This window comes from Rhopalosiphum maidis, chromosome 2 (genome assembly GCF_003676215.2).
Source record: "Rhopalosiphum maidis isolate BTI-1 chromosome 2, ASM367621v3, whole genome shotgun sequence".
Taxonomy (NCBI): Eukaryota; Metazoa; Arthropoda; class Insecta; order Hemiptera; family Aphididae; genus Rhopalosiphum; species Rhopalosiphum maidis.
The window spans coordinates 60,238,626-60,251,989 of NC_040878.1; the positions used below are offsets into that span (position 1 = coordinate 60,238,626).

The following is a 13,364-nucleotide window of genomic DNA, read 5'->3' on the forward strand; positions in this document are numbered from 1 at the left end:
AAATGTTTGTATAAAAAAAGTACAAAAAACAAATCTTAAAATCGTAAATTCAAATTCAAATAAAAAATAAAACCAATAAATTTAATGTTAAACAACTATGCTCACTCATCTGTAACAACCATAACATTTTTAAGAATTTTGGTATATAGCTAGCTATATACCAATGTGTTGTCTAAAATAAAGGTACAATAACATTGCAGTATTTATATCACCGAAGTTCCTTATAACCTACAACTAGTAGGTTAATAATAATAACTAGGACTAGAACTAATATGATATATAAAGTAGGTTGATAATGCTAAAATATTGAATGAATTTTGCAATTTTTTCAAAATTACCATTAAATGAAAGATAAGAGTAGTAGAGTACCCATATTTAATAAACATATATTGAATGTGTGATTATTTTTATGCACCTAAACTATTTTTTTTTTTGTATTTCTTTCAAATACATCTATGGAATTTTCAATATATTTTTACTTTTTTTTTTTTTTTGTTAAAGGAGAAAGAAATCAACAATTTTATAAAAATGAAATCAGAAACGTAACGTGATATAGACATATAGCCTCTACATTACATTCGTTTGAATGTCATATAATAATGTGCATCGTTTATTTTGTTTAAAATTATTATAATATCCAATATTATTTAATATATGTTATTATTAAGGCTCGGATTTATATGTAAATATATATTTTTACTGTGACTTGAGAAATTAATTTAGGTGAGTGATAAATTCGTTTCAAGGGATTTCCAATTAAATGAACTATATTTTATTTTACATGTTTTTAGTATTTTTACATATTTATATAAGTACATATTTTTACATATTACTCAATAATTCCATTTTTGCTACATATTTCGACAATTTTTCATTAAATGATCCATTTAATGTGTTTAGTACACGAATTTCACCGAATAGTAGAAACCACCCGATCAACATTTACAAAAGTAGACGAATTAATAATATCTACAGTTCAAAAGATATTTTTAAAAGCTCCTATTCGTATAGAAATATTTAAAAATAATATTATATACCCGGATTTAAGCCTCTCTCCACAACCAATTATTGTAACCAGATGAGAACTTAGTTAAATGCCAATAATTATTATGTTCTTTTAAATTTGAAAATATTTTGTAATCAAGATAATTAATTTTTTTTTTTTATCTTTTTTTATTTATATTTTGTAATTTTACTATTTAAAATATAATTTGTTTCATTAGAAACTCATATGGGTATAGTATTTAATTTAATACGAATAAATAAATCATATTTTTAAAATACATATTTTGAGTTTTTTAGCACATATTGTACATATTTTGGTGGCATAAATATATATAAATTCAAGCCCTAGCTATTACAATTCGGGATATATGCGCGTTCATACATTGACGTAAGTAAGTATAGTATTATGTTACGTTTACGAAGCTAACCTGCCGATCCAAAAGAAGCATGAGGGAAATTGCGCGCGACAATCGGAAGCATGACACCTGAAGACATGTGCAGCCCTATGTTGAGAACATGCACAGCAAACGATACGGCCACGATGATCCATCCCCAACCACCTTCGGGGTAGTAGTGCTGCTTGAGAGTTGGTACTTCGGTTTTGACCACCACCGGACACAGCACTTCACTGCAACTGGGCAGGTCGCTGCACGTCGCCAGCCCCGAATCCAAGTCAGCTTCCATGTGTGCCATTCTACCGCCACTGGTTGGTTTGCCGTTCGGTCGCCACTGGTCCACCACTGATGCTACGTGGCGACCGACTATGTAGGCCGTTCGTTTTCGTCACCACTGCAGCCACCGCCCCTGCAGCTGTTGCTCGAGTAAAGCCGACTGTAATACGGATCTATCGTAATTACCGGCGATTTGACAAAAGCGAGTGATATATAATTAGGAAGTATATAATGAAAAAAATGTATGGCATAAAAAAATGTACTCAAAGTTACACATTTGTCTAATGAAATATGGAAAAAATACCATGGGAGTTGAACTAAGAATAATAATGATATACTTATATTAATATTATAGATCAATAAAAATTATGTAAAATAAATTAGTAATTTTTTTTTTTTTTTGCTTGTATAGGGATATTTTACGCTAAAATATTGGTCATTTTTCCAATACATAATTAACGCATATAAGTTATTAAAACACAAGCATTTATATTATCCATATTATATTTCTTATATGATTGTTTTTTATGCCATAAATTTCTTCAGTAATATCTTTTTGAGGATCGTATACAAACCATCTTCCAGAATGGTTATAATATATTTATAAAATGAATATAGCCGACTGCTAAATATAAGTGTGACGTGTGCACGATCCGAATGTTACAAAACTTGGGAATTGATCTGTTTTCAACTAACCAAATTAATGAATCAAAAGAAACTCGGCCTGGGGGGCGTGTATATTGAAACGCAATTATTGTTATCCTCCTGCATCCCAACCTGAACGTTCATCGTTACATCCGCAAAACCTGTTTGTCTGTTTTTTACTGCGTTTTTTATTATCCACGAGGCTTATTTTCGAAAAAAAATATTGTAACGAATTAACTCATCATAGCTAAAATAAAAGACTTAATATCGACACTTTGTATCTACGTTATTTACCTAAATATTCATTTCAAGAGATTCTTCCATACCATATACGCATGATAGTGGAAAGTATCACCAAGATTGTATCATATATTTTATTATTTTATTAACGTCTATTGATACTTAAATTACGAATTACACAAAGGATTTCTCTTTTATATGATACAGTTAATTTATTATTTAAACAAGAAATGCATTAAAATCATAATATAAACACAATTAACTTAAGATCGATATCAAAAATGATTTATCGTGATTTTTATTATACATATTTCAGATATTATAATAATATTAAAAGTAATATATGAAACAAGTTTGAAATATAAGCTATTAAAACATTTATATAATAATATAGATATTTATAATGAACAATCTGTTAACAAATTACTCGACAATTTTAAATAGAACTCGTAAAAAGTATAATATAGACATGATAAAATATGAAAATAAAAAACGTGCCTATTGAAAAAAAAATTACTGTAACAAGATATTTTTAAAAATGTCTTTACTTGGGTGAATTTGGTGGTACGAACTCGAATATAACAAGAAATTGAACCCGGTTTACACAGCACGATGGAAAAAAATATTGGCCATTGGATCAACGGTGATCTAGAAAGGACGATCGGCAAAGTAATAAAACCGGATTTTAATCGGAATATGACACGAACGAAATAAGTCAAAAACATAAAAAAAAAAAAAATTAAATTTTTGTGCTTGTATCGAAATCGGTTCCGAAACAGCAGACAGATCGCGTGCACACGCCGTCGACAGACACATATTATTATGATAATATAAAGATGAAGCAATGCCAAATGTGGTCTGCGGATTACCTCATGGACGTGGAAACTGGGCCCACGTTATTTGGTCCATTTATAGCTGAAAACCAGTGATTTTCCGCACTAGAACGAAATATTATATTTTTTTCTTTCAAAATCCTAATTGGGTCTTAAAAAATTAACGAATCGCGCGCACATGTCATCGTCAGATATCACTGTCGTATACGTAGGTATATATTTATATATAACCACGAAAAGGTAGAAAAATGACAGGCGGCACACCGCGATGAGCGAAAAAAATGTCCACCGCGGACGCACACTGGTGACCGTCAGGGCGAACGCGACGGCAGTGTAATCGAGACTGGAGTGTTGCTCACTGGTTGCGAGCTTCGAACGACAGCGGCGGCGGCGGCGGCTGCGATCGCGGCGGCAACGTCGGCGGCAGCACAAACCTCCCTCACCATCGCGCGGTGAGCATTATAATAATAAATATTATTTTATAAGATCTTGATTGCTCTCTTTGGGGGGGACCAGAGGGAGAAGTGGCCAACTATATATGATAATTATAATTATTATCGGATGTCTTGGTTTTACAGCGTGTCTCCGAATCAGTGGCGTATCTTAAGTCCGATCAAGGGGGGGGGAGGGGTACGATTAATAATTTATTTTATAATTTTAAATTTTATTTATTACGTTTATTCGACAATTGTATTATTGTAAATACAATTAAAAAAAAAACCTCAAGGCCTGACGGGGCCTTTCCACACATAACACTTCTTTTTAAATACATAGCTGACCGGAATATGAGTGCGAGTTACTGCTCGTGTACAGTGTTAAAATAATTTTATGTTTGCGGCGTGTATTATAATAATAATATTATATGGTTATCGTGTTTGTACGAGCATATTATAATGCTATGCGTCATGAAACGATTTTCTGACTTTTTTCGTTTTCACGATTTGGTGCCTTTGTCCGTTACACAGTCTAGTGCGTGGATGCACACACACTTATAAAGTCAAAGTTCAAAGTTAGTTTATGCGATCGTGCCGAAGACTTGAGTTGACAGTGTGACTAGGTCTGACTAGTCGTTCGCTTGAAAGTCCGTCGTAATTCGTATAATAAAAACGGCTGCTGATGTGACGATAACATTCGTTTAAATATAACCTATTATAGTTGTTTTGCACTGACGATAGATTTGCGAATACCACGTAAAATAAATCCAATAAATAAGGTTGACATTTAATATTTATGACTCTGCAAATGAATACATTACAATATGTTCTTCTAAACGTTATAAACGACGATATTATGACTATTAGCCAAAAACTAAACCGTAGTGGCGAGAATTGGCTAATGAATGGTTAGTTAATAATCGTAAATTATAATAGTTTTGAGGTGTATTCAACATAAATACCGTTGCTATTAATTATTATTATGCGATATCATAGCACAGTTATTTGGCATAAAATTAATCTCAAGTCTCAACGCGCGCATATTGTAATAGTGCCGTTATAATAATATATCGGTTGGTAGTTGCTACTATATAATTATGTTACTTTTTCAATGTCACGATAATATGGATACAACTCATACACAGCCAGTGACTGATAAAAATAAGAGGGCTATAAAATGTAAGGGCTTAGGCACTACCCCAAAAAACTGTTTTGAAGAGTCCTTATCGTTTATATTAACTAATATGTGTAAGTAATTGTAATATTTAAAATAACTTAAAATGCCTAACTACAATATTTAATAATATAATGTTTATGGTTTATTCCTTTTTAAAGCTATGAGTATTTTATTTTGTATTTTATCAATTTATAAAATTATTTATATACACATATATATATATGACAAAATATTTTGTATGTAGTTCATCTCTTTTTTTCATTATTAGATATGCCTGGGGATACGATACGTAGGTAAGTAAATAGCTCACATGACACAGTATAGAAAATAGTATAGAAAATATAATTGAAGAAAAAAAAAGTATTCATCACATCTTGCTGTTTCAAAAAATATTAAGCAACACAGGAAAAATAAACGTTTTAGGAAGAATGCAATTTTTTTAGTAAATACCTAAGACTGTATACATTCAAAATTACTTTCTTCAATCGCCTTAATAGTTTCAGTTATAATGTATAGTTGTAATTTAATAATAATCAATATTGACAGGGAAACTATACAATAATTATTACAATAGTTCGCCTGTTACCGACAGTTTAAAAAATATCATAATGCTTTTATTGATTAAGTTTTAATGTTTTAATTAGAATATAAATATGAAAATAACACATTGATAATCTATAATGGATATCATATGTGACTGGAATAGTAAGTTTTTTTTTTTTTATAACGAGTTCATGTGGATGAGGAATGGACCATGTACAAACATAGCTACACTAATCAAAAAAGTATATCAGGTGGTATAATTAATATATCATTTTCGAATTAATTTAAATTGTATGTAATTATGTTTTAAAACACAAGAAACCAATTGATAATTATCAATTCAATTTCTCGTCATCAACATACATTTTAGAGTAAAAAATTACGACTCGAATATTTAGAACATTGTAAACATCATTATTATGTGATATCAAACTGGTAATTGATTTTGTATTTTTATGTAAAAACTGTAATTTTAAACAGCTGAAAATTTTCAAACTATTTATAAATTGTGTGACTTGAGAGTGATGAGATAATTTTGTTGTCTACGAAACAATAGGTACAAATATGTTAAAGATGAAATGCTAATTATTACTGAATGTGTTTAAATTAGACACTGACCGTAACGAACTTTAACCCCAAGGTTAAAGGTTCCAAATGGGGCATGTGCGTGTATAGTCATCAGAAATCCTTATAATTGACGCTAAAAACAACAAGGTAATAAATAGCGAATAATAAAAAAAAAAACCAAAAAATTATAAAGCGGATTTGACCCCATTCGGACTTTGTAATTTCTTTTTTAGCAACTTATTTCTAATAATGTACACGAAAGTGGTAATTTAAATAGCGACCTCGAACGACAGTGAGTAAAAATAAAGTAAAATTATAAGTACCTAGTACCTACATAACTGCTGTTGTTTGTATGTATAGAAAAAAATACTTCATATTTTATTTATTATAATCATGCATTATTTCTTTTTAATTAGACATAATTGTAATATTATGATCGGTTTTTTTTTCAAAACAATATTTATTTATATTACATTTATATATATATATATATATATATAGGTACTTATTATCTTACAAAGTATAATATAATGAAGACATAAAATCGTCTAACTCTTATTTATGTACCGTTTTATAACGATGCATGTATAGGTGCATGTTAATATTGTTTTGTTTAATGTGCTCATGTAAGTCGTTTTGCAGAGTTTATATGCTGTAACCAAGAGTTTATGCGAATAATTAATACGACTAGTCTATTATAATGATTGTTAAAATTTGCATGCAGTAAGCGCTATACATCGGACCAGAGAACGGTGATTTAAGCAGAAAAAATAAATATAATTATTAGCAATTTGTCTATTCCGTATCTGAAAGCAGAATTACCATACATAATTGTGATGCATAGACGTGTTTGTTAGTTTTAGAAGAAAATCAAACAGCCGTGGGCTGGCTGCTTCTATACGCCAGTGTGCGTATACGTCATCATTCGTATATTTAATGTCTCCGCCCTATATGTCCGTCACGAGAAAATAAGTACAGCGTATAATAAAATAATATGCCTTACAGGGTAAATAATAATAATAATAAAAACATAATAACAGGTACCGATATACTTGTGTGTATATAAATTCTATTTCTTGAAAAAACAGTATAATAACTAACCGTATATGTCTGTTAATTACAGACGTTTTAATATTTATAAACAAATATATTATTTATTTTAATATTATAACAAAGAGTTATATACTTGTGCAATGTGCATGATATAAATATTACACTCTACGAAGAAATCAATTCATAATTATGATTTATGCCCGTATACATAATATTATATAATCGTATAAGATATGAGAAATTTTAATGTATCGTCGAAAAAAAAAAAATCAAAAAATGTGCGCACATAATATATAATACATTAAATAAAAACACACAATATATTGTGCGTATATATGCAGTATCATACACGAACAATTTCGAAAAAAGTGCCGTATAGGTAGATAAAAAAGCGACGACTAAAAACATATAGATTGTCGGGACGAGTGGTGACAAGCCGGGAGACGGTAGAAGATCGGTTAATACCTGTCAGCAATTTTTATACAACCCTATCGCCATATATTATCCTTAAATTCGACGGAAACTACGGTTTGTTTAATTTCCCGTTGCATTTATGGTCGAGCATATGAAGGTATTTTTAATTAAATTCCTCGAGCACGTGCACGGTAGGCATTCCACAAAATGAGAATTCTCTATATTATACTCAACGGAAGCACAATATTATTTTCTTCTTCTATCGACACGGTTGCTTAACTAAACGGAAACGTAACCGCATGAATGATAATTCCGAAAACATGATATCCTTTCTTTGTCTGTATAATATTATTTTTATTCAACGACGTTATGACGACAACGATATCCAAAGTATAATATGTAATAGTTTGTGTGCGATTTGTGTTACATTGCTTTGGAATAGGAACTTAACTGTAATTGTCGAGGTTATTTTAATTGTTCTATTGATTTAAAACGTTCAATCAATACTATCAATCATTGATAATAATAATACTTTAAAAAAGTAATTATATTAATTTGCGTCAATAATTTATAGTTATAATTAACTGTAGTAAACACATTTAAGTACTAATTAATATGACGAATAAGACACTAGCTAATACACATTTATCTACAAAATTGATTTTAAATAAATGTATAGGTTATAGGTGCTTAGGCAAGTGGGTAGATGATTATTCCTAAAATTGAATAATGATATTATTCTTACACTCTAAAAACTAACACATACTTTAAAATGTCAATTATATTTTAGGAAAAATCGTTAGAAGCTACTTAAAAATAAAAACGATGAAACATACAAAATACCTTAAACGATCAGTCTGAAATTGCAACAATGTATGGATATAGCAATAGAAATCCAATCACTTACCTGAAAAAAAAGAGAAAATGTTAAACGTTAAACTTACATAAAAAAAAAACCAAAGTATACAAACACAAATAGCATAAAAAAATGCTACAATGTAGTATAAAATTATTTTATTATACTTCGTTATCGAAGGTTTATATAATAAAATAGAAATAAATTCTAAAATGAGTATAATATGTGAACATACACAAGCTTCACACCGTTTATTCGGTTGTACAAGTTATAATACAGTTTAAACTTTCAACGTTTCCATATGCTGTTGATTTGTTAGTCTGTTTTTGGTTTTGGCACCAAAGAAGTTTTGCTAAAAACCAACGAAATTCTGTCCTGTACGTAGCCTGCCGGTAGCTTTTGTGCGACGTATATTTGTTATAATAAATTTTTCACTGTGTTTATAATAATATGCAAGCAGATACTATACTATATTTTGAACACCGATAAGCCATATAACCACGAAAGATGAAATACGTAACGTATTTATATATTGTACGGTTATTTACTTATTCGATTTACTATTTCGGTCCAATGACCAGATCGTAATAATAATATTAACAACAACATAAACTTATCGAGTACAGCACAGTCCAACCAATCTGTATATTATAGTCCTTTTACATAACAGAAAAAAAAGGCATTTTTATTTTTATTCATGTAGTTATTATTTATGAACTAGCTTTGGCGCCAACGAGCCTAACGCAGAAGTTCCGTATTTTTGGTCCAATACGTATTTTACCATTTTAGAGATGTTTTAACGGTTCCTATCTCCCCCAACCGCAATGACAGTTCACAGACACCAAACTGTATTTATTATTTTATGTCATGTGAATACGCTTCTTCTCTGGTTGGGATATTTCTGACAAACTCGTAACTTTGCTTTTTTATTTTGTAAGTAATACATTAAATGAAATTGATGTTTGGAAAACTACAATCTGGATTTATTTTTTTTGCTTGTAAAAATATGTATATGAAAATGTAAATTTTATTAAACAAATTAATGTGTGAATTTAACCAGCTGAAATACTTCATACCAATTTATAATATTTATATAAATTGTATAATATATAAGTATTGAAAAGTTCAAATAGTTTTGACAATTATACTATTTTATTTTAATATAAAATGTATTATTTAAAACAAAAGTATATTTTCATATTGACCTGACAATTTTATAACATCAAATGTTTTAAATTATTTATGAATGAATGGTACCAATTTTTACATATATATTTAGAAATATATTTCATAATATACAAAATTGTATAAAATAAGTAAGTATATTTACCGATCATAATAATTTTTATATTTTGTACATAAAAAATATACTCAAAATTAATTAAGTACATATTATATTTATTTTATAAAAAAAAAAAAACAATCTGTAGATGTGCTATTACGTTATTACATAATGTTAGTGTGCATATAACATGAATGCATTTATTATGCTGCCAATTAAAAAAAAAAAAAAATTATAAAAATAACCTATGGATCAGTTAAATTTTTACTTTAAAATACTTCGAGCATAAATTAATTACAATGATCTTTGCCGGTAAATTTTGAATATATGGCTGCAAGTCACTTGTATAAACAATCGTAAAATGATTGGTTATGTAGGTAAGTCCGTAAAAAGCAACACATTTTATCTCACTTTAAGTGATGCCTACCAAGTTAACAAAAACGTGATTTATGATACATTTTAAAACTATAATAAACTATTATACAGGTTGTCGAATATGTGAATTATAACGTCTCATTTTTAGGACTTAATTAATTTAAATAGATTTTATCTATAAGTGTATTATTTATGCGTAATTATATGAAACAGTATGTGTGTGTGTCTACTTTGAAAATCAAACGACTCCATGTGATACTAGATAGGTATAATTTACTTCTATATATATTATCGAGTTCAAACTTCATTTTAATTTATCTAGTCATTAAGGAGCTATGTAATATATTATTTGCAATTTCTTGGCACTAAATTATCATTATTTCTTCTGGGTTCGAAAAAGTAAACACGTGCGATGACCTGTCACTTTTTAACGCTAATTCATGCACCGATGACTTATAGTGTCTTCATTAAGGTTGAAGCCTATTAAAACTGACAGTTTATATACAAAACGTTATAGTACAAAATAGCAAACCTCATAATTTCACACAGATCGGCAAGAAAGGAAACCAAAAGATTACTCTTACCACAAAAATGTGACGTATAACGAATGTTTAGTTGAATCATATGAAAAAGATCCATGGCATTGATCAACTAATGTTATTCTAAAAATATGAAGTCTCTATTTCCAGTTTTAATCTATAAATATATAAATACTAAGCTAAATAATATGTTTCGAGAAATAACATGGCATTTAGCTAGATATATGTTAACAAAGTATGTTTATGATAGTTCAGAAAATATTATTTAAATTATTGTTCTGCGTGAGCTGACACTCGGCCAACAAAATCTACTTCGGACTAAATAATTTACTACAAAAATATTTATAATAGGTAATTTATCATGATAATATGAACTATTAATAAAAATATATTTTATTGGTCGATAGCAAGAATGCAGATCTAAATGACAAAAATGTATAAGTTCACATTATAAGGTTATAAGTATAACGTAAAACTAAGTATTTGTATATTTTATTATTGATAGTAATACTACTACAGTGCTATATACCTACTTAGTTTTATACCACAACGTAAAGGCAACCAATCTAACTTTAATACGGATAAATATTAAAAAGTTAATTAAACATCCAATCATTAAAAAATAAATTGATTTTTATGATGCTACAGCATTACTTATATATAAGCGTCCAAGGTAGTCTAAACAACTATTTAGTTGATTAAAAAAATACATAAAATGAATCTATTTTCAAATGAACTTATACACACTGTATTTGAAATAACGTTTCGTATACGAATATAATGTTACGATCTTATTATGTTCTTTAAGATAATCCAATTCACAAAATAGCCCAGATATAACCGTTAAAATCTCATTACTCTGCTGTTTTTTATATTATTAAAATATAAAGTGCCTATATTATTAAAAGTGTGTACTAATACGTATTATAAGTAATTGTATAATTTTGTTGAATAGCTATGAGCGTATTATAGGCACAACTCAATATTTAATAGATTTTAATTAACTGTGAGGACAGCTTAACAATCTCGAACCACCACAATGAATAAAAAAATACGTGATGTATAACCAACGTTTATTTGCATACATTTTTTTTTAAACAAATATAATGATTTTTAAATCGTTTTCGTTGTATATTTAATTTATAGTAATAATATAGTTGTGCCCTTCCAATAATAATTTAATAATTGCTAGGCCTACCTGGCTCGGGACGTAGTTTAACCCATCATATTATAATCCTGAATATAATACGCTGGATAATAAACATAGATTAATTGAAATATTAATTTATTCAATTTTAATTTGATTAAAACCGAAAAGGCGAAAGTTTGCAAGAACGATAAATCAATAACCTTAAAACTAATTTACCAACTCTATATGACAAAATATTTTTAGTGGCCAATAGGTAAAACAAAATGAGAAATACAAAGAAAAAAATCCTATAGTCTCGCACAGTCGTTAATATTAAAAAATAAATACAATTGAATATCACAGTTTTTTTTTTTTTTTTTGACACTTGCTTGGATTAACGCCAAAGAAAATGTGACAAATTAACATAGTTTGTTCTTCTACGGAAACAATAACTTTCAAAAACACTCTGAGTGGAGTAGAGTTTTGTTTTGTTCTTTTTTTATTATTATTATTATCTTTTGAAAACATACACACGAGTTTTCATTAAAAGCGTTTTCTGGTGAATGCATAGACGAAAAAAATAAAAAATTGTCATCTAAAACTGGTTTTTTGGTCTTATTCTTTTATACACAGATAATGATAAGAATTCTTGTGCCGAAATCCCTTTGCGTTATCAAAACAGTAAACACCTGATTAATGTGTGGGAATTTACAAATATTTGTATGCCGATCACGCAGATCGAATTATCATAACCTGTTAAGTTGTAATTACTAATCAACTATTAAACACGCAATTCAAAATCCCTATTGGCTTCACTGCCTCAATTGATTTGAGCGTTCAGTAATAATAATTACATACATTAAAATTAAATTCTACTCACATAATATATGATAATATATTTGTCTGTTGTTATTGTTTATGTAATGATATTATATGATGATGAGACGCTTTCGATTTCTATCGGTGACTTCGATGAAATAATTATTGACAATATTTAGCAGTGATCATTAAGTACAATAAAATAACGCGTATCAAATAAATAAATCTGATATAATATATATATTATATATATATAAATCTGATATAATGTTCATCAGATTATTGCAAAAAAAAAAAAATGATAATTATTTTAAAGCATAAAATATCAAAATACCTATAACTCTTTTATTATTAATTCACATATTTTATTGACGAATAACGAAATAAGTTTTTAAGAAGTTTTATACTATTTAATATTCAAAATTACAGTTGTGAGATTTCACATAATTTAGATTATAAGCATTTGCATATAGTTTTATTGGATAACAATTAAATGTAAACATAGTTACAGACTCTGAGCTATGTAAAGTTCAATAAAGTGTAATAAACCGACTGAATCCAATATATATTAATAAATGGAATAGCATCATGTTTTGATAAAATATATTAACTTATTGAAACCTATGTATTTAAAACCTGAAATATTAAATTTTAGTTGTAACGTTTACGTAACTGTAATAGTTTCATAAAATCAATGCACGCGCGCTATTTAAAATCAATTTTGATACTTTATGTTATTATAATAATATATATTATACACCACTATATTTATAAATAAGTAG

At 28.2% G+C, this 13,364-nt stretch overlaps 1 protein-coding gene across 4 annotated transcripts in view; it reads right to left on the reverse strand.

Annotated features, from left to right (window-relative positions):
• Positions 1-13,364, reverse strand: part of LOC113553070 (monocarboxylate transporter 10) — a 312,565-nt gene that overhangs the window by 84,326 nt on the left and 214,875 nt on the right. Inside the window, exons 1-2 of one of the 4 annotated variants that reach the window (XM_026956206.2) lie at positions 3,431-3,722; positions 1,434-1,836 (exon numbers count right to left, since the gene is read on the reverse strand). The exons of 2 other annotated variants lie outside the window; for them this stretch is intronic. In XM_026956206.2, coding sequence (XP_026812007.1) covers positions 1,434-1,698 — 265 coding nt within the window. In that variant the 5' untranslated portion in view covers positions 1,699-1,836; positions 3,431-3,722. Of the gene's footprint in view, positions 1-1,433; positions 1,850-3,430; positions 3,723-13,364 lie in introns of those variants that run through there. One more of the 4 variants, XM_026956207.2, reaches the window with a different exon arrangement.